This window comes from Schistocerca cancellata, chromosome 8, assembly GCF_023864275.1.
Source record: "Schistocerca cancellata isolate TAMUIC-IGC-003103 chromosome 8, iqSchCanc2.1, whole genome shotgun sequence".
In the NCBI taxonomy this organism is placed as follows: domain Eukaryota; kingdom Metazoa; phylum Arthropoda; class Insecta; order Orthoptera; family Acrididae; genus Schistocerca; species Schistocerca cancellata.
The window spans coordinates 532,717,087-532,740,599 of NC_064633.1; the positions used below are offsets into that span (position 1 = coordinate 532,717,087).

At 42.1% G+C, this 23,513-nt stretch overlaps 1 protein-coding gene across 1 annotated transcript in view; it reads right to left on the reverse strand.

Moving 5' to 3' along the window:
• LOC126095671 (uncharacterized) overlaps positions 1-23,513 on the reverse strand; it is a 220,540-nt gene that overhangs the window by 133,450 nt on the left and 63,577 nt on the right. Inside the window, exons 2-4 of the mRNA XM_049910427.1 lie at positions 23,131-23,307; positions 22,950-23,054; positions 13,545-13,800 (exon numbers count right to left, since the gene is read on the reverse strand). Of these exons, the coding sequence (XP_049766384.1) occupies positions 13,545-13,800; positions 22,950-23,054; positions 23,131-23,307 (538 nt within the window). The remainder of the gene's footprint in view (positions 1-13,544; positions 13,801-22,949; positions 23,055-23,130; positions 23,308-23,513) is intronic.

A 23,513-nucleotide genomic window follows, 5' to 3' on the forward strand; every position in this document is an offset into this window, starting at 1 on the left:
CTTAAAAAAGCAGATTTCGGAACTACTAAGATCCGGCGCCATTGAACCCTCTGCCAGTAGCTGGTCTATGCCCATAGATATGACACCCAAGAAAGACGGGTCGTGGCGCAAGCGCGGAGACTACCGTCAACTAAACCCACGAACAATTATGGACACCTACCCTATACCCAACACTGCCGACTTTACCAGTTCTCTCGCAGTTGCGACCACGTTCTCTGTCAGGGATTGCAAACGGGCCTATCACCAGATCCCCATGGCACCTGAAGACATCGAGAAGACAGCAATCACCACCCCAATCGGGCTATTTCAGTTTCGATTCATGCCCTTCGGTCTGAAAAACGCAATCCAGACCTGGCAACGCTTCATCAACGAAGTGCTATTCGACCTAAAATTCTGCTTTGCATATCTTGATGACATTCCTGTGTTCAGCTTGTCCGTCGAGGACAACATTCAACATGTGCAAACTGTTATGAACCCTCTCGTGGCAGCAGGCATCAAGCCCAACCAGGACAAATTGCAGCTACATCAACCCGCTGTCACTTTTCTTGGTTTTCGGGCCTCTGCCAACGGCATTTCACCGCCCCCTGAGAAAGTACAAACAATACTAAACCTACCCGGACCTTCGTCATTCAAAGAGCTCTGGTGCGTTCTGCGGACAGTTAATTATTATCGCCGACATCTACCTTGGGCTGCGGAGATTCAGGCTCTACTGACGGACGCCTTGGCAGGCACCAACACTTCTGGATCTCAGCCCGTTCCATGGACCCCTGCTATGACTGACTCCTTCACTGCCCTCAAAAATGTTCTTGCCGAGGCCTGCACCATCGTGCATCCTCATCCCAATACGCAGCTTTTCATCACCACAGACACGAGCGATACAGCCATCGGCGCTGTCCTTAGCCAGACAATCAACTGCCAAACTTAGCCTCTGGAGTTCTTCTCACGCAAGCTCACCAATGCACAACGGAAATATTCCGCGTTTGACAGGGAGTTGCTCGCGGTCTACGAAGCAAGACTGACATTGAGGGACACCGTTTCTATCTTTTAATGGGCCACAAACCCCTGGCTGTGTCCATTACAAACCCGCCAGCTGACCGCCTCCTCACCACTTCAGATACATGGACTTCATATCTCAGTTCACCACCAATGTCAGACACATAAAGGGTGCTAACAATATAGTTGCTGATTTCCTTTCACTGGTCGACGCCGTCCATTCGCTGTTAGACCTCTCTGAACTGGCTAACCTCCAACCTGCCGACGAGGAGACAGAAAACCTGATTTCAGACTCTACCTCTTCACTACACTTTATCCGCATCACCTTCCCTGGCATTTCTGGTGAGATCTGGTGCGATGACAGTGCAGGCACGTTACGCCCCCTCATCCCAACCATGCTCCGTTGAGCTGTCTTCAACGCATTGCATAATTTAGCCCACCCCATCTCTTCGATGCCATGACTCTCTATGGACAGAGGCCCTTCCCCTTGTGCTACTCGGCATACGTGTGATCTATAGGGAAGACCTCAAAGGCACAATAGCCGAGTTCGTATACGGCCAGAACATTGTGCTCCCTGGCGAACTCGTGAGCCCTTCTGCTTCTCTCCCTCAGTCTGACTTACCTTCCTTCGTGGACCGCATCAGACACCACTTCATCAACCTCCACATCCCTCCGCCCGCCAGCCATTCCCGCCCTAAGGTTCACATCCCGAAATCTCTGGACAATTGTGAGTACATCATGCTCCGAGATGACATTGTCTGTGCTCCCCACCAACCTCCACATACTGACCCGTACCGAGTTCTCCGGCGCTCAGGCAACACCTATGACATCCAGATGAAAGATTCAGCTGTCACAGTCTCTCTCAACAGACTTAAGCCTGCTCATGTCGAGCCTTCTTCTACCCCCCTTCAGGCCATGACCACACCACTCATTGTCGTGGCTCACAACGCTCCAACCACTCCCTCCACATCAGACTTACACACTCAATCGAGTGACTTCCAGCTCCAATCGTCGAGCTCTCCTCCGACCTCGCTCCCTACTCCGGTCTCACGCACTCCTTTGAGTGACCACATGCTCCCCACGTCGAGCTTACCTACAATCATGCCCTCACCGCTGGGCCCTTTGCCATTCTGTTTGACCTCCCCACCATCGCCTGCCTCACCCTGTCGAGGTTTCTCACCCCCCCCCCCCCCCCCATCTTGAACGTGCCCTCGCTTGAGGTGTTTTTGCCTGTACCCCCAGAGATAATCCACGACATCTCAATAATACTACGTGAAGATACACTGTTCGTCATGTGTTTCCCTTCACCCATGACACAACCTCTGCCATTCCCTGCCACCTGGTGAAATGTGTTCCCCTCTCGTCCGAAGTCGACCTGGACATGGTTCGTGTGTTCGCCACACCCATCAGAGACATCGGCGTTGTCGCTCCGTTCCACCCGGCCTACCTGTCGCCGCACGCCCAGTACGATGCCCGGCTCAGTTCAACGACTTCCAGGTTCAGTGGCCGAACCTTCCTTCATGACATCTACCCACACAGCTCCCCAACGACACTGTTGAGCTGATGGTGGTCCAGCTCCCGCAACGCCATAGTCATCCCCCCCCCCCAGCCTCTCAAGAGTACTCTGTACTGCGGGGGAGGGGGGGGGGGGGCACTATGTGCTATGTGGCGCCGATGAAGTCGATACCAGCATTGATCTGAGTATTGTCTTTGAACTAAGCTAAGATTATCTTTGTGCAGTTCCACCATGTCATTTCTTTGTAAGCCTTTGATGTGTTTAGGTGAATAAATGAACTACTGTAGAATGGGAGTGTTGTTTGGTGTAACCAACCCGAGCTTCCTCCTCAAATTCACTGCTAAGATGTCTTCCTAAAATCCTAGAGAAGCTTGTTCACAAGATGATTTCCAATCATCTTAATAAACACAGTATTCTTGATAACAATCAGCCATCTTAATAAACACAGTATTCTTGATAACAATCAGCTGTGATTCCAAAGGGGTATTTCAACTGAACAGTCCTTTTTCTCACTAGCCAACCAACTTCTCAAATACATGAACAATAAAATGTCACCAGTTGGAATCTTTTGTGATTTGCCTAAGCATTTGAGAGTGTTCATAAAAAACTTCCGCTTGGGAAGACTGAGTGCCATTCTTAAATGCTAACATAGGGATGTGCACTGAGTCTTATCTAGATGACAGAAAGCAGAACATAGTGTCGAACAATTCTGCAATGGCACCAGCCTGCTCTGTCTGTGGCACAAAGAAATGTATATATCGCAGTCTTAACACTTAGCCCCTTACTGTTCTTGATCTTTATCAAACGACCTCCCATGGTGTATGAGCCAAAAAGTACACTTCACTCTGTCTGCAGATGAGAGAACCATTATGACTGGCAAAATAGCCAATTGGAATCTAGAGAACACTGCATTCACTGCATTCAAAGAAGCTCTAGATTCATTCACTTCAAATTGCCTGTCTCTCAGTGTTGACAAGCTCAGTTCATTCAGTTTCACACACCACACAAAAAAACAAGATGATGTTGAAATAAAATATGGTGACAGAGATGTAGTGAGAATCGAGTCTTCCAAATTCCTGGGATTACATACTAATAACAACCTAATTCCCCTACTTTACACCTCTGACCTCCTAAATTTGGCAGCATTTGCCATTCGCTTGATTGCATCTCTTTGTGACTTGGAAACAATCAAAGTTCCATAGCTTAGACATTTCCATTTATTTATGACACATGGGACCATATTCTGTGAAAATCAGTCACCTGTAAATAAAATCTTTATTGGACAGAATTGGTTCGTCAGAATTATGAGCAGAGTTCACCCCAGATGCCCTTGCGGACATTTATTCAAACAGTGGGAATCCTCACCATGCCATGCCTGAATATTTTGTCGATTATGTCCTTTGCCAATAACAACTGTACATTTTACAAAATAAACAGTGGCTGTCATGATCATGATACACGAACTAACATCATCTTCACAAAGACAAAAAATATCTCAGCATGATACAGAAAGGAGTACATTATTAAAGCATAAAAGTATATAACAAACTTCCAAGTCACATCAAATCAGTCATTAGGGATCTGGAAAAATTCAAAAAACAGTCAAAACTTCATATTTGTGACAGTACTTCCTATTTTTACAGTAATTTTTTGGAGATGTGTAGTACTTTGTGAACTGTGTTTGATTTTAAGCATTGCTATGTGATATTAGTGTGTAGTACTAGTATATAACTTACTGACAAGAGTGCTCTATATATGCACTAGTCATTTTCCAGAAGCTTTGCCCATGCACATGTTTGAAACATTGTGACACGCATCTCCTACTCCCCACATCTCTAGATTCATCTCTTCCTTCCTCAGCCTATGACCATCTCATCCATCCCCCATCTCTCTGTCCATTTGCTTCTTACAACTCTGCCCATCTCCTCCTGTCACCCTCTGTGCCTATCCCTCCTGCACTTTCACTCTGTTCATCTCCTCCTGTCCCTCTCTGTCTGTTCATCTCCTCTTCCCTTCCCTCTCTGAACATCTTCTCTTCCCCGATCCTCTCTGTCCACCTCCTCTTCCCTCCCTTCTCTGTCCATCTACTCCACCTGAACCATCCCTCATTATCCATCTCATCCTCCCCCTCTATTTGTCCACCACATCCTCACTCCTCCTCGTGCCCCAATCTCTCTGTTCATCACCTCTCCAGCCCTCCTCTCCCTATCCATCTGTTTCTGCATCCTCTTGCAACTCTTCTCTTCCTCCCCAATCTATCCATATTCCTCCTCCTCTCTCTGTCCATCCCCTGATGCAACCCTCTCTCTGTCCATTTTCTTCTGCCCCCTCTACCCTATCCATCTTGTCCTGACCCCCTATCTCTGTCCATTCCCTCCACCATCCATCTCATCCTCCCCTCAGCCATGACGTTCTGCAGGTATAGCCCCTGCACAACCTGCTGGTGAAGCAGAGCAATACCACTCCCATGTCAGGGAGTAGAAATCAATTTTCTGCCACTGACTAATATGCTGACATGCAAATCAGGTCGATAAAACAAGCCAAAACTACTTAAACACAACACACATGGTATGGAAGGATATCATGGACTGGAAAACCTTTCCTTGACTCTGAAGTATATGCTGCCCTAAAACGCAGGTCAGTAAGATAGGCCCATTATATCCCCACAAAACATGCCTATCATGTGGAGCAGCCTATATGGCAGGGGCTGAAATGTCTTACCTTGTCTCTGATGTGTAGTCTGCCTGTAAAGCAGGCCTATACTGTTCTATTGGGTGACTAAATCCACACCCACAATACTTCTCCTTCGAATGCATTACCTACAATTCAAGGTATGGCTATCAGCACCCACATGGTGCCATCCTATGCCAACCTATTCATGGGCCATTTGGAGTAATCCTTCCCACGCACCCAGAATCCTAAACTCCTCACCTGGATCAGATTTACTGATGACATTTTTACGATCTGGATAGTGTGTGAGGGCACCCTATCCACATTCCTCCAGAACATCAACAACTTCTCCCCCATTTGCATCACCTGGTCCAACTCAACCTAATAAGCCATCTTCCTAGATGTTGACCTTCACCTCAAAGATGGCTACATCAGTACCTCTGTCCATATCAAACCAACTAACCACCAGCAATACCTCCACGTTGACAGCTGCCAACGTTCCATACCAAGAAGTCCCTGCCATACAGCCTAGCCACCTGTGGTCTTCGCATCTGCAGTGACAAGTGGTCCCTCTCGAAATATATCGAGGATTTCACTAAAGCCTTAACAGACCATAATTATCCTCCAAACATGTACAAAAACAAATCTCCCATGCTGTATCTTTCCAGTCTCCCACCACCTCCCAAAGTCTCACTGTCCAGCCACAGAGGAGCATTCCCCTCGTAACTCAGGACTGGAGTAACTGAATTACATTCTCTGCCAGGGTTTTGACTACCTCTTTCATCATGCCCTGAAATGAGAATGTCCTGCCCACTATCCTTCCCACCCCACCCACAGTGGTATTCCGCCATCCACAAACCTAAACAATACACTCGGCCATCCCTACACAACCACTGCTCCCAATCCCTCACCTCATGGCTCATACCCCTGTAATGGACCTAGATGGAAGACCTGTCCATACATCCTCTCACCACCACTTACTCTAGTCTGATCACAAACATCAATTATCCCATCAAAGGCAGGGCCACATGTGAAACCAGTCATGTGATCTACAAGCTAAGCAGCAACCACTGTGCTGCATTCTATGTGGGCATGATGACCAACAAGCTGACTGTCCACATGAGTGGCCACCGACAAACTGTGGCCTAGAAACAAATGGACCACCCTGTTGAAAAGCATGCTGTCCAACACGCTATCCTTAACTTCAATGACTGCTTCACAGCCTGTGTCATATGGATCCTTCCCACCAACACCAGCTTTTCTGAACTGTGCAGATGGGAACTTTCCTTGCAATACATCATATGTTCCTGCCTTCTGGCCTCAACCTTTGTTAGTCATTGTCCTCACCCATCCAGCCCCTTCCCTGTTCCCATTCCAGCATTACACAGCCCTCATTCCACCATCACACCTGGGCTTTTTACTGCTCTCCTTTCCTGCTACACCTCCCCCACCCACCACCACTCCCTGTCTTCTGTCTAACCTCCAAATTGCACATGGCTGCCCTACCCTCTCTCCACCTCGTCCCTGTGTGCTCCCCAGCAGCACTTCACTGTCTTCCACCCCTAACCTACATCCTTCCCCCTCCCCACCCCAGCCTCCTCCTTACCCCACCAAGTTGCCACTCCCATCATACACTTGTGCTGCAGCTCACAATGTGCCTTCAGTTTCCAGACACTGCAGTCATGTGTGTGTGTGTGTGTGTGTGTGTGTGTGTGTGTGTGTGTGTGTAGTCTATTTTTGATCTGTGACTCAGCATCTCCGCTATATGGTGAGTAGCAACTTTCCTTCCATAATATTGTTACATTCCATCCTGGATTTTCCATTGTTTGTCAACTGAGTAGGCTGTATTTATCTTGACAGATGAGAAAATAGATTCAATAAACCAGAAATTACTACCACTGGGAATATTTTGTGACTTGGTTAAAGCTTTGATCTGCATGACTCATGATATTCTAATGCAAAATTTAGAATATTATGGGAGACTGCTACTCACCATATAGTGGAGATGTTGAGACACAGGTAGGTAGAACAAAAACAGTCAAGAAGTTAAGTTTTCAGCTGGAAAGGCCTTCATCCGATAGACCACACGCACCCACACAAACACAAGTGCTTCCTCCCCCCCCCCCCCCCCTGCCCACCCCCCACATACACACACACAGATGACCACATGCTCTGTCTCGCAAGACCAGACTCACTTTTCCATCCTGGATTTTACGTTCTTCAATATTATGGAGTAATAAGACACAGCAGGTTCATATTTTTTATCTTATCTGAATGACAGAAATTAATCTGAGGTAGTTATATGTCCATTACTTAACAATAGGCACTCAGAATTTGAAGCATCATGAGCATCATGCCTTGTTTACCACAAAGTTCATTCTTGGACCCTCTCTGTTTTATGATTCTTCCATTTGCTGCTTCAGAATATGCAAATTTTGTCTTTTTTGCAGGACACATGAGTACAGAAATAAAAAATAGTATCAGCCTCTTACTGAAAAGGTAGCTGATGAAATACACACACATGAAATAAAGTTCTACATCAGCTCGGTTCTGAGAATTCCAGAACCTGTACAGAAAATTGGAATAGAGATCAACATAAACATCATTTCTGCCCTTTTTATTGCTCATGAAAACCACACATTGCATGTTGTGCCACCATACAGCGAGACCTTCAGATGTCATGGTCCAGTTGCTGTTCATACCAGTACCTTTAATACCCAGTAGCTGGTCCTCTTGCACTGATGCATATCTGTATTCGTCGTGGCATACTATCTAAAAGTTCATCAAGGCACTGTTGGTCCAGACTGTCCCACTCCTCAATGGCGATTCAGTGTAGATCCCTCAGAGTGTTTGGTAGGTCATGTCATTCATAAACAGTCCTTTTCAATCTATCCCAGATATGTTTGATAGGGTTCATGTCTGGAGAACATCCTGGCCTCTCTAGTTGAGTGATGTCGTTATCCTGAAGGAAGTCAATCACAAGATGTGCATGATGGGGCCACAAATTGTCGTCCATGAAGATGAATGCCTCGCCAATATGCTGCCACTATGGTTGCACTATCGGTCGGAGGATGGCATTCACACATCGAACACCCACTACAGCACCTTCCATGACCAACTGCGGTGTACGTTGGCCCCAGATAATGCCACCCAAAAACATCAGGAAACTTCCATCTTGTTGCACTTGCTGGAGAGTGTGTCTAAGGCATTCAGCCTGATTGGGTTGCCTCCAAACACTTCTCTGATGATTGTCTGGTTGAAGGAATATACAACACTCATCCGTGGAGAAAATGTGATGCCAATCCTGAGCGGTCCATTCAGCATGTTGGGCACATCTGTACCGCGCTGCATCAGGGAACCTCCACCTTGTTGCACTTGCTGGACAGTGTGTCTAAGGCATTCAGCCTGATCGGGTTGCCTCCAAACACTTCTCCGATGATTGTCTGGTTGAAGGAATATGCAACACTCATCAGTGAAGAGAATGTGATGCCAACCCTGAGCAGTCCATTTGGCATGTTGTTGGGCACATCTGTAACCGTGCTGCATGGTGTCATGGTTGCAAAGATGGATCTCGCCATGGAAGTCAGGAGTGAAGTTGCGCTTCATTAGGCCAATTACGCATGGTTTGAGTCGTAACACGATGTCCTGTGGCTGCACGAAAAGCATTATTCAACATGGTGGCATTGCTGTCCGAGCTCCTCTGAGCCATAATCCGTAGATAGTGGTCATCCACTGCAGTAATAGCCCTTGAGTTCCTGTCTCTCTGTATCTCCTCCATGTCTGAATAACATCGTTTTGGTTCACTCCGAGACACCTGGACACTTCCCTTGTTGAGAGCCCTTCCTGGCACAAAGTAAAAATGCGGACACAATTGAACCATGATATTGACCATCTAGGCATGGTTGAACTACAGACAAAACAAGCCGTGTACCTCCTTCCTGGTGGAATGACTGGAGCTGATTGGCTGTCACACACCCTCCATCTAATAGGTGCTCTTCATGCATGGTTGTTTACATCTTTGGGTGGGTTTAGTGACATCTCTGAACAGTCAAACTGACTGTGTCTGTGATACAATATCCAAAGTGAACATCTATCTTCAGGATTTCTGAGAACCGGGATGATGCAAAACTTTTTTTTATGTGTGTGTGTCTTAGTTCACCCGTGTTTGCAATACACATAAGTACTGATACAGGCAATTTAAAAACTAAGGAACTAGTTTCTTCTGCATATTTACACTTACTACTGAGTAATGGAATCATTTTGTGGGGAACTCAATGTACAGGAACTATGTTTCCTGAAAACATAAGAAGTTTTTAATAATTGTATCTGTTGTTAATTTTAGAGCATCCTGTAAAGACTTGTTCAAAAAGCAAGGTGTTTTAACAACTAATTCACAACATACAAATGCATAATTATCTCTGTTATTACCAATATTACTCTTTTCTCAAAAAAAAGAGTGAAAACCATGAACATAACATCAGGCTAAAATAATAACCTCTATAAAGACTCCCAAGGGTACAGAACTGGTACAGAATTGTTGGTGTTGCATTCAACAACCAACCGGAGCACTTTAAATGTAACGTAGATAACATGGTGGAGTTTAAGACTGAATTATAGAACTTTCTGCTGAGAAACACCATCTGCTCCATTGAAGCGTGTTTTTATACTCTTAAATTGAATGTTTCTGGTTAGTTCATAATTAGAACCAGCAATCTAATATCATTTCACTGTGTTGCACTTAAATTACATATACATCACTGACTTCTTTTCACAAGCCACAATCAACTCGCCATGGCATCCATGCAAAATGATTAATGCAATTTAAAAATGTAAATAAATAAAAATTATAAAATTTCAAAAAAAAAAGGATTACTAAGGTATGAAACAAATAAACTTAGTAAGGCAAATGATATTGAATTCTCAGATGACAAAGGCAGTGAGACAGAAGATATGAAATTTAAATCACTAGCTACTAAAATTTAATAAATTCATCGTAACAGTAACTGAAAACACAGACACAAAAAATAGTCCATCAAAATGGACACCAGTGGCTCTACAATCCCTTGATCAAAATTATCTGAAATGAAATCTGTGCAGTCCTAAAGCATCGACTGCACACTGACCAGCGCAGTGCCACGAAATGGCATCAAGAAGACGCTGACCCATATGCCAATGGAAAGAACGGGCAAAACCACACCTACAAGAAGACAGAGTTCAGCAGCCAGTGTCAACATTAATTTAACTAGCTGCCCATCGGTGGTAGCCCCAGTTCAGTCGCAGCCCTCAAGAGCATCAGTACAGACTAATAGGAAGATGTTACTTAACTTGCATTCTGTCAGTAGTAATAGATTATTTGAGTACTTGCAAGTAGGAGGCACAGGCAGCCACTTCATGAAGAGAAGTTAAGTTATATTTATTTTTTTTAGAAGTAAAATGTTAATTTAATCTTCATGTGATTTGTACAGATTATTTTGGATTCCTGCTACTGGACATCACAACTTCTCTTCTTCCTTTGTTGTGACAGTGCTGATTGCCACAGTAGCCCACACAATATACTCTATACCGAAAATCTCACATATAATCAATTTCTAGTTATTTCTGCTTAGTCTTATCAGTACCCTTTCAAATTACTTAACGAAGTTTAAAATATTTCCTCTTGGGCACTATAAACTGTTCTCAATGCTATATTGTAGTTTTCCAAATTTATTACTGTACAGCACACAAATAGATTTTCAGTTCTGACAGGTCTTCGGGCAGGGAGGTTACAAAGTGTAGTTGGTGATTATGGGCGGGACAAGCACACAGTCTTAGTACGGACAAGCAGAGTGGAGTGTTCAAAACAAAAAAGAATGAGTACTGCTGACCAACAGAGAAACAAAGGCATTATTCATTAAGATAGCTGAAGATAAAGGACATAATCACTCAAAAGACCTATTGTCTTTCATAAATGATGAAAACTAATAAAACGGACAGAGGACATCTGTCGACTCAAATACGGCAAAAGTGTTCTAGATTCTCTAGAAATAGCAAACAACTTTAACAAAATCATACAATGGATACTCCAGATAGATATATCAACAATGTAGGAAAAAGACAGATTGCTACTTACTGTAAAGACGACACATTAAGTTGGAAACAGGAATAATTAAAAGACATTTACATAAAGCTTTCGGCCACAGCCCTCATCAGCACTGAGAAACACACCATTTATATACACAAGGAAGCACACCTCAAGCACCCATGACCGTCAACTCCAGCATCTCGGGCCAGAATGCCAGCTGATTGAATCATGCAATATCCAAATTTGTGGGCCATTCAGATATGACAGTGGCCCATGCTGAACTATAAGGGAACATGAAGGCAGGCATAACCATCCTCAACGTTACAGTTGACCACTTCTGACCACCGCAATGGAGGATCACTGTACTGTGTACCAAGCAATTTGTAACTCCTTCACATCTGTGACTATCTGTTCAAGAAAAAATAATGGACCCCTGTGTCATCCCACACTACTGATCAGAGGCTGGCAGAAGCTGGAATAAGAATTACCATCCTGTGCATAGGCTGCCATTAATGTCACAAAACAAATGGGTACTTTTGTAGTGATGTCATGACCAGGAAGCACAGACTACTGATTAATGGTGTTGCAATGAATCATGGTTCTGTGCTACCTCGAATAACCATCATTGGTGAGTATGACTGTGACCTGGGGACAGGTCTCATTTTTCTAATGTTTTGGAGAGGCTCATCAGTGTTACTGTCGGTGTCATGGTGTGGGGTGTCATCAGGCACAAGTTCAGACCACAGTTGGTAACAATTCAGGGAACTTTGGTGGTACAATGGCTTGTCATGGGTATCCTGTCCTCATGTGCTACCAATCATGTGGCAGTGTCATGGTGCCTTTTTTCAACAAGACAGTGCTCATCCACACATGGCACAAGTTCTTTATAAATCTGACTCAACTTTATAATCACTGAAATAACATCGTAAACCCTCTCAACATGTGTAGTTTAATTTTGTTTCCTCCTACCCTTCAGAGTGCAGCAGCATTTTTTTTTCATGCAGTGTAGTTCCGGTGTTCCTAAACAAACATGTGCAGATTCATTGCTGGTTCGTGATTACTAAAATATGCAGCTCCTCTACCTTCACAGTGTTCCCAACTTTGTCACTGCCATGCACAAATAATAGCATTAAATATTCAAACAGCAGCATATAGATAGTAAGTCAACTTCATCACACTGGATGGAATGATGATGGGTGCAAAGATGACAAACCCTACATATTACTTTGTGACTGAAACTTCCTGGCAGATTAAAATTGTATGCCAGACCGAGACTCGAACTAGGGACCTTTGCCTCTCGCGGGCAAGTGCTCTACCAACTGAGCTACCCAAGCATGACTCACAATCCATCCTCACAGCTTCACTCCCGCCAGTACCTTGTCTTCTACCTTCCAAACTTCACAGAAGCTCTCCTGCAAAACTTGCACAACTAGCACTCCTGGAAGAAAGGATATTGCAGAGACATGGCTTTGCCACAGCCTGGGGGATGTTTCCAGAATGAGACTTTCACTCTGCAGTGGAGTGTGTGCTGATATGAAACTTCCTAGCAGATTAAAACTGTGTGCTGGACCAAGACTCAGTCCAGCACACAGTTTTAATCTGCCAGGAACTTTCATATCAGTGCACACTCCACTACAGAGTGAAAAATCTCATTCTGGATACTTTGTGACAGTTTCAGATTTGTGTAAATACACAAAGATTTCTACACACCATTTTGTTTGTACTATGTGTGGAAATTTGAAAGCGGCAATTGCACATCTCAGACAAGTGCCAGTATTGGCAGACTTACCAGTGTTTTGATGTACCACAATATTTTGACAGAGCTTTCAGCAACATGTATGACTTGTCCAGTTGTGACACTATGACAACATGGTGTATCTCTGCATACCTACACGGACTATTTCTTCAACTTCTTCCTCACAAACTGCTGTTGAGGCAGAGGTCACGTCATGTGTAGTACGAAACTAAATGTACTATTTATTTACCAACATCTCAACTTTAGAGAATTATCTATTAATTTTGACAAACATTTCATTTTAGCTGAAATTTTTTCATTAAATTTCACTATAGTACTTACTTCCAACTTCTTGAGCACAAAACAGTGGATAATTAATTTATTACAATAAACAAAAATTGTTTCAATACTGAACCATTTGTTGCTTATTAAGTAGTCTCTAAAAGAAGCCTTCAACAGGTAAAGAAAAGAGGTACAAAAGAAAATAATTTTGAGTACTCTTCAATAAATGCTCTAGTGCCGTATTATCACAGACACTTATTCAGGCACTAAATAATATGTGAACTTACTGTAAGTTGTTACAGTAGCCGTTCTAGGAATGTCATGTATTAAAGAAATTTCTCCAAATACATCTCCTGGCTCCAAATCACCCGCTGGAATGATGACAGGTTCATTTGACACCGGGTCTATAGCTGATTGTGTTATACCAGCTTTACCCGACAATATAAAATAAATGCCCGTTGGAAGACCTTCCTGTTTGACAACAACTCTGCCTGGCCCATAGCAAAGGAGATAAGTAACTTCTGCTAGTTTCTTCTGCACATCCTGTCATCAAAAATGAAAAAAGTCACTACACATTCCAAACTTTAATAGAAGGAATGCCAGCAGAATGAAACATCCAATTAAAAATCTGAACTTGAAAAATTATAAAGACTCGAAAAGGTTTCACATCCATGAATGTACCATTCTACTGAAAACAAAAGTTAGCAACACAAATTGAAGTTGTGCATTTCCTCTGTGATGTGAGCATGAAAAACATTGTATCATCCAGGAAGAAATTTAATCTAAATAAGAATTTACTTTGTGTTTCATGCACTGTTTTGTTTTATGAGAATGAAGTGTTAGGACACTGTGACAGCTGAATGTTTGTGTCAGTATTTGTGTTATCAGAAGTACCTGCAAAAACTGACAATGAGAACAGGAAGGTAGCAGAACACAAAAATTAACTACCAATATTACTATGTTTCATAAAGAAATAAGACTGTAGCTTTGTTTGTTTTTGGAATGAGAAAGAGAACTGTGTCTTTTTTGTTTCAGTTATTGTTTTAGGGTACATGTGGAAGGCAATGAGAGAGTTACAACAATCTCACACATACATATGAAGAGAGTAGCCTTAACTTTGTTAAAAAGTGGCAATTATTATTCCATGAGATTGAAAGTGAATTTTCATACAGAGCACCAAGATGTTGTACAATTTACAATATTATTTCAAACTGGAAGCTTGATAACTTACTAGCTCTTACTATGCTGTGATTACACAATTTGTAGGCATATAATGAATTGTTTCATTACAAAAATGTAAGTCAGGAGTTGGTTTTATTTATTTGTTGCAGCATTCAGACCCATCAACTCACACACATTACACCACCCTAACCATTTACAGAATACACAAAGAAACTCAATAGAAAATATATTGTGAGTCCTACAATGCAGCCACAGGGTTGTGTGAGTCTAACAATGAATGTAATTGTATGAATATAATAGAGGGAAACATTCCACGTGGGAAAAATATATCTAAAAACAAAGATGATGAGACTTACCAAACAAAAGCGCTGGCAGGTCGATAGACACACAAACAAACACAAACATACACACAAAATTCAAGCTTTCGCAACAAACGGTTGCTTTGTCAGGAAAGAGGGAAGGAGAGGGAAAGACAAAAGAATGTGGGTTTTAAGGGAGAGGGTAAGGAGTCATTCCAATCCCGGGAGCGGAAAGACTTACCTTAGGAGGAAAAAAGGACAGGTATACACTCGCACACACACACATATCCATCCGCATATACACAGACACAAGCAGACATTTGAAAAGGCAAAGAGTTTGGGCAGAGATGTCAGTCGAGGCGGAAGTACAGAGGCAAAGATGTTGTTGAAAGACAGGTGAGGTATGAGTGGCGGCAGATTGAAATTAGAAATTAGCGGAGATTGAGGCCTGGCGGATAGCGAGAAGAGACGATATGCTGAAGGGCAAGTTCCCATCTCCGGAGTTCTGACAGGTTGGTGTTAGTGGGAAGTATCCAGATAACCCGGACGGTGTAACACTGTGCCAAGATGTGGTGGCCGTGCACCAAGGCATGTTTAGCCACAGGGTGATCCTCATTACCAACAAACACTGTCTGCCTGTGTCCATTCATGCGAATGGACAGTTTGTTGCTGGTCATTCCACATAGAAGGCTTCACAGTGTAGGCAGGTCAGTTGGTAAATCACGTGGGTGCTTTCACACGTGGCTCTGCCTTTGATCGTGTATGCCTTCCGGGTTACAGGACTGGAGTAGGTGGTGGTGGGAGGGTGCATGGGACAGGTTTTACACCGGGGGCGGTTACAAGGGTAGGAGCCAGAGGGTAGGGAAGGTGGTTTGGGGATTTCATAGGGATGAACTAAGAGGTTACGAAGGTTAGGTGGACGGCGGAAAGACACTCTTGGTGGAGTGGGGAGGATTTCATGAAGGATGGATCTCATTTCAGGGCAGGATTTGAGGAAGTCGTATCCCTGCTGGAGAGCCACATTCAGAGTCTGATCCAGTCCCGGAAAGTATCCTGTCACAAGTGGGGCACTTTTGGGGTTCTTCTGTGGGAGGTTCCGGGTTTGAGGAGATGAGGAAGTGGCTCTGGTTATTTGCTTCTGTACCAGGTCGGGAGGGTAGTTGCGGGATGCAAAAGCTGTTTTCAGGTTGTTGGTGTAATGGTTCAAGGATTCCGGACTGGAGCAGATTCGTTTGCCACGAAGACCTGGCTGTAGGGAAGGGACCGTTTGATGTGGAATGGGTGGCAGCTGTCATAATGGAGGTACTGTTGCTTGTTGGTGGGTCTGATGTGGACGGACGTGTGAAGCTGGCCATTGGACAGGTGGAGGTCACCATCAAGGAAAGTGGCATGGGATTTAGAGTAGGACCAGGTGAATCTGATGGAACCAAAGGAGTTGAGGTTGGAGAGGAAATTCTGGAGTTCTTCACTGTGAGTCCAGATCATGTGTCATCAATAAATCTGTACCAAACTTTGGGTTGGCAGGCCTGGGTAACCAAGAAGGCTTCCTCTAAGCGACCCATGAATAGGTTGGCGTATGAGGGGGCCATCCTGGTACCCATGACTGTTCCCTTTAATTGTTGGTATGTCTGGCCTTCGAAAGTGAAGAAGTTGTGGGTCAGGATGAAGCTGGCTAAGGTAATGAGGAAAGAGGTTTTAGGTAGGGTGGCAGGTGATCGGCGTGAAAGGTAGTGCTCCATCGCAGCGAGGCCCTGGACATGCGGAATATTTGTGTATAAGGAAGTGGCATCAATGGTTACAAGGATGGTTTCCAGGGTAACAGACTGGGTAGGGATTCCAGGCGTTCGAGAAAGTGGTTGGTGTCTTTGATGAAGGATGGGAGACTGCGTGTAATGGGTTGAAGGTGTTGATCTACATAGGCAGAGATGCGTTCTGTGGGGGCTTGGTAACCAGCTACAATGGGACGGCCGGGATGATTGGGTTTGTGAATTTTAGGAAGAAGGTAGAAGGTAGGGGTGCGGGGTGTTGGTGGGGTCAGGAGGTTGATGGAGTCAGGTGAAAGGTTTTGTAGGCGGCCTAAGTTTCTGAGGATTCCTTGAAGCTCTGCCTGGAAAACAGGAATGGGATTACCTTGGCAAACTTTGTAAGTAGTGTTGTCTTAAAGCTGACGCAGTCCCTCAGCCACATACTCCCGACAATCAAGTACCACGGTCGTGGAACCCTTGTCCGCCGGAAGAATGACGATGGATCGATCAGCCTTCAGATCACGGATAGCCTGGGCTTCAGCAGTGGTGATGTTGGGAGTAGGATTAAGGTTTTTTAAGAAGGATTGAGAGGCAAGGCTGGAAGTCAGAAATTCCTGGAAGGTTTGGAGAGGGTGATTTTGAGGAAGAGGAGGTGGGTCCCACTGGAACTGTTCCAGGCAGGGTTCAATTTGGATAGTGACTTGGGGAGTTGGATCATTAGGAGTAGGATTAGGATCCTCCAAAAGACATGTCTGCTTGTGTCTGTATATGTGTGGATGGATATGTGTGTGTGTGTGTGTGTGTGCGAGTGTATACCCGTCCTTTTCTCCCCCTAAGGTAAGTCTTTCCGCTCCCGGGATTGGAATGACTCCTTACCCTCTCCCTTAAAACCAACATCCTTTCGTCTTTCCCTCTCCTTGCCTCTTTCCTGACGAAGCAACCGTTGGTTGCAGAATTTGGTGTGTATGTTTGTGTTTGTTTGTGTGTCTATTGACGTGCCAGAGCTTTCGTTTGGTAAGTCACATCATCTTTGTTTTTAGATATAAATTAACACACATAGTTACGCAAACAATACTATTGACAAAACTGTTAATTACTTTGGAATTAATTAAGGGCTGGCTTTGCTAACATGTTTTCGAATAGAGCCAAATAAATCCTTTACGAATACTATTAGTTGTTCCTCCAAATATTTATAATTAGTACAGAATTTATATTTGTTTACAAGTCAACAATAGAGTTTAAGTTATGAAACAATTACTGATTTCACCTTATAACAAAGATCATCATCATCATCTTGGACAGTTTCCAGCCTCTGGCTAGGTCTGTAAGGAACACAGACCTCTACATCATCTTCTGGCTTGCCACCATCCCTCCATCTTCACCTTGGTCCAGTCTTCTCCTTTCTTCTGGACACAGTCCTCCACTCTTTTCAGCCATCTGTCTCTCAGTCTCCCTCTTGGTCTCTTTCCTTCCAGTTTCATCTCGTGTATCCTCCTGGGTATCCTCTTCTCCTCCATTCTCTTCACATGTCCATACCATCTCAGCCTTGATTTCTCTATCTCCTCCTCTAATGGTTCCACCTTCATTAACTCTCTGATCCTCTCATTTCTTAACCTGTCTATCTTTGTCACTCCAATACTGTTTCTCAAGAATTTCATCTCACTAGCTTGTACTTTGCTTTTCTCTCTTCCTTTCATAACCCAGGTTTCTGATGCATATGTCAGGATTAGGACATAATATGACTGGTATATAACCTTTTTACTGATTTGGGGTGCATCTTTGCTCCATATCAGGCCTCTGACACACTTCCGAAATGCTTCTGCTTTTCTCCCCCGCTCATTTATTTCCGCCTTCCTGTATCAGGCTTCCTAGGTACTTGAAAGGTGGGACTATACCAGGCACGGCCTACATCTCAACAGGAAAGGGAAGGGGAAACTGGCTGGGGTAATAGCAGGAAATTTAAGGGGGGGAGGCACTGCCATGAATGGTAAAATACCAGTGGTTACAGGTGTTGGAGCAGCACCTTTTTTAGGATAGGTAAGACAGAAAGATGTCAAGTTCTACGAGAGGTCAGGACTGAAACAAATCTTCAGTTTAGGAAAGAAATTAAACAGCACAATTCTAGCACATTAGATCACCAATCACAGCTACCAATTATAAATTTTCACCAATCACCAGAAATTTTATCTCCACCAAGTTGTATCTCAGTCCTAGGTAATTGCATTGATGAATTAAAGTCACCCAACCCAGTTGACATAATCTGCCTCTCTGAACACCATGTGACCACTGGTATAGGAACTAGGCCTAAGCACAATGAGAAACTCAGACAGGAGAGTACTGCAAATGTTAGAATAAGGAAAGGGTCTCATAAAAGTATAATTAAAAATAATGTAAGTATATTTCATCAAAATATTGGGAGTTTAAAGAATAAAGTAGATGAGCTTCTGGTTTGTTTAGAAGATTTAGAAGCTGAGAATGAAATAGATATACTATGCCTGTCTGAGCATCACATTGTTACTGATATAGATAAGGTAAATGTAAGTGGTTATAAGCTCTCTGCACATGTAATGAGAGAAAATATGGAGAAAGGAGGAGTTGCCATATATGTCAAAAGTTATCATTGTGCAAAAAGTATAGAAACAAAAAAGTTTTGTGTAGAGAAACATATAGAAGCATGTGCCTGTGAGCTTAAATTAAATAAAGGCACATTTATAATTGTAACTGTATATAGGTCCCCATCAGGAAATTTTCATCTATTTCTGAAAAATTTGGACTCCTTGTTGTGCTATCTGTCAGACAGGGGGAAGCAAATTATTATTTGTGGGGACTTCAATGTAGATTCTCTGAAAGAGGGTAATAGGAAAAATGACCTTGAAGTATTACTCGGTTCTTTCAACTTGACACCCATTATTGATTTTCCTACTCGGGTGGTAAAGGATAGCAGCTCACTGATAGATAACTTCTTTGTAGACCAAGATAAGTTTAACCAGATAAATGCTCAGCCTGTTGAGAATGGTCTTTCTGATCATGGTGCACAGCTAGTTACAATATATGACATAGCTCCATTCAGCAATACTAAACAGTCCTCCAAAGTAGTACGTTCAGTCAACGATTTAACAATTGCAAATTTCAGGGAAAGCCTACAGCAGTTAGACTGGGATGAGGTGTACCGTGAACCTGATACCAATTTAAAATATAATTTATTTCATGACATTTTTGTAAATGCATTTGAAAACTGCTTCCCCAAGAAAATAGTTAAATATACTCGTAAGAAACCTTGTAACAAACCATGGCTTACTAAGGGTATAAAAATGTCTTGTAACCGGAAAAGGGAAATGTATCTGACAGCAAGAAAGAGTAGTGACCCAGAAACTATCAAAAATTATAAAAACTACTGTGTTATATTAAGAAAAGTTATTAAAAAATCCAGGAGTATGTGTATCATGTCTGAAATCAGCAACTCTGATAATAAAATTAAAACAATTTGGAATATTATTAAAAGAGAAACAGGTCAACCAAGAGCAGAGGAAGACAGTATTACCATCAAATTGAATGAAAGCTTTACGAACAAAAAGTCAGAAGTTGAAAATATTTTTAATAATCATTTTCTAAATGTTGTGGATATAGTAGGATCCAGGTGTTCATTAGAAGATGCTAGGCTGTTAATGGAAGAGGCCATACCTATGCAATTTGATACAATTGAAATCTCACCCACTTCTCCCTCTGAAATTAAAAAAATAATAAACTTGCTTAAAAGCAAAAACTCACATGGAATTGATGGCATTTCCAGCAAAATACTAAAAGCTTGTTCTCAACAGATAAGTAAGATTCTCAGCCACCTGTGTAATAGCTCTCTGGAACAGGGCATTTTCCCTGATAGACTGAAATATGCTATTGTTATACCTTTGCATAAAAAGGGGGATAGATCTGATGTCAACAATTACCGCCCAATCTCCCTTCTAACAGCTTTATCCAAAATTTTTGAGAAAGTAATGTATTCAAGAGTAGCTTCACATATCTGTAAAAATGAAGTACTAACAAAATGTCAGTTTGGTTTCCAGAAAGGTTTTTCAACAGAAAATGCCATATATGCTTTCACCAGTCAAATTTTGAATGATCTGAATAACCGAAAACCACCCATTGGGATTTTTTGTGATCTCTCAAAGGCTTTTGATTGTGTAAATCATGAAATTCTGCTAGACAAGCTCAAGTATTGTGGCATGAGTGGGACAGTGCACAAATGGTTTAATTCGTACCTAACTGGAAGAGTGCAGAAAGTTGAAATAAGTAGTTCTCGTAACATGCAAAGATCAGCACATTCCTCAAACTGGGGAACTATCAAGAATGGGGTTCCACAAGGGTCAGTCTTGGGTCCTTTATTGTTCTTATTATATATTAATGACTTGCCATTCTATATTCATGAAGAGGCAAAGTTAGTTCTCTTTGCTGATGATACAAGTATAGTCATCACACCTGAGAAACAAGAATTATCTGATGAAATTGTCAATACTGTCTTTCAAAAAATTACTAAGTGGTTCCTTGTAAACGGACTCTCACTGAATTTTGATAAGACACAGTACATACAGTTCCGTACAGTGAATGGTATGACGCCATTAATAAATATAGACCTTAATCAGAAGCATATAGCTAAGGTAGAATATTCCAAATTTTTAGGTATGTCCATTGATGAGAGATTAAACTGGAAGAAACACATTGATGATCTGCTGAAACGTTTGAGTTCAGCTACTTATGCAATAAGGGTCATTGCAAATTTTGGTGATAAACATCTTAGTAAATTAGCTTATTACGCCTATTTTCACTCATTGCTTTCATATGGCATCATATTTTGGGGTAATTCATCACTGAGGAATAAAGTATTTATTGCACAAAAGCGTGTAATCAGAATAATAGCTGGAGTCCACCCAAGATCATCCTGCAGACATTTATTTAAGGATCTAGGGATATTCACAGTAGCTTCTCAGTATATATACTCTCTTATGAAATTTGTGATTAACAACCAAACCCAATTCAAAAGTAATAGCAGTGTGCATAACTACAATACTAGGAGAAAGGATGATCTTCACTATTCAAGATTAAATCTAACTTTGGCACAGAAAGGGGTGAATTATACTGGCACTAAAGTCTTCGGTCACTTACCAAATAGTATCAAAAGTCTGACAGATAACCAACAAGTATTTAAGAAGAAATTAAAAGAATTTCTGAATGACAACTCCTTCTACTCCATAGAGGAATTTTTAGATATAAATTAAGAAAGAAATATTAAAAAAAAAAAAAATAATAATAAAAAAAATAAAAATAAAAAATAAAGAAAAATAAAAAACACACAAAAGAATAAAGTTGTTATATTAACTTAAGTATGTTGTTAAATTAACCTAATTATGTCATGTATTGGAAAATTCGACTCGTTCCACATCATTACGAAATATCGTATTCATGATCCATGGAACTAGGATTAATCTAATCTAATCTAATCTAATCTAATCTATCCACTCTCCTCAATCGTTCCCCACCAATTGTTATTCCCATTGTTCCTCTCTCCTTCTTTCTTGCTGTGATAATTACCTCACTCTTACTTATACTACATTTCATCCCATATTCCTGTACTGTTCATTCCCATACATCCAACTGCTCTTGTACTTCCTCCTCCTTATTCCCCCAAATCAGATCATCTGCAAACACCATAGCTTTCATCCTCCTTTCACCAATTACTTGTGCTACTGTACTCATTATATCATCCATCACTACAATGAACAGTAAATATACTAACTAGTAATAGTCAAAATAAATTAGAAAATCAATCACATCAATAAAAATAAACATAAAATTAGATCTGCTGTTATAGTCTTTAAAACTGAGGGCCAATTTTTCTCTTTTATGGAAAGGCAGATTATACTCGGGTATGTTAATGGTAATTAGTTACAAGTGAAAAAATTATTTTTAAGGAGTCAGATGGCAAAACAAGAGGTGAAGTAAAAATAACCCAGCTTGCTTCATCACAAACTGACATGCAGGTAAAAAAGTATGTCCTGAAATGAAAAAACCAAACAAGGACAAACAGATAGTTATGGTGCAGGGAATGAGTAGAAACCAATTAAAATGAAGAAAAGGCAACACACCCAAATAGCAGATGGCACCCCCCACCCCCACCCCCACCTCCCCACCCCGTGTGTGTGTGTGTGTGTGTGTGTGTGTGTGTGTGTGTGTGTGTGTGTGTGTGTACCTGAGTAGTATCACATCTCTGCAGAGATTATTAGGAATCAGGAAGTACTTAGCCATAAGCAAGTACATATAAAATGATCATAACATGCCAAGCTTTAAAACAAATTCATTATTCAGTATAACAACAACAACAACAACAACAACACACACACACACACACACAAACACACACACACACACACATACAAATACACAAATTTTATAATGTGAAGTTATGAACATACACCTCAGGATAACGTTTGAAGCACTGAAGTCCACAAACAATGCTACTAAGGATTTCTCTTTCCTTCTCAGAGCGATATTCTGCTGGTTTCATAAATGATGCTTTGTCCTGAAACACAAATAATCACATCACTAATGAGCAGATTAAGCATTTTCTTTGAGAAACAAACTAAGATTAAGTTTACCTGCAGGGAAAGTGTGCCCTTTTTGCCCCTTTTCCGCTTCAGAGCCAAGATTTTCTGTTGGTCAGTTTCATCTATTTCCTCTTCTTCAGTTTCAGTCAGCCAATAGAGGTTGGCAAACACTTTCCTCACAACTGCACGGAATCGTAGCTTACCTCTTAGCTTTGGTTCACCTGTCACCTGAAACAGAAGAACTTTCTAAGAGATACCTCTCATTCTTATTGATTCTTTCGGTTATTTGTTGTACAATATGCACAGTATGATGTTGGACATGTTAATATAAATATAGTGAAGATTATGCCATGAGAACGAGCACAGTATGTATTAACTGGAAGATATGTAATGTGATGATAACATTACAGCATGATATATTTAATAAAATAGGA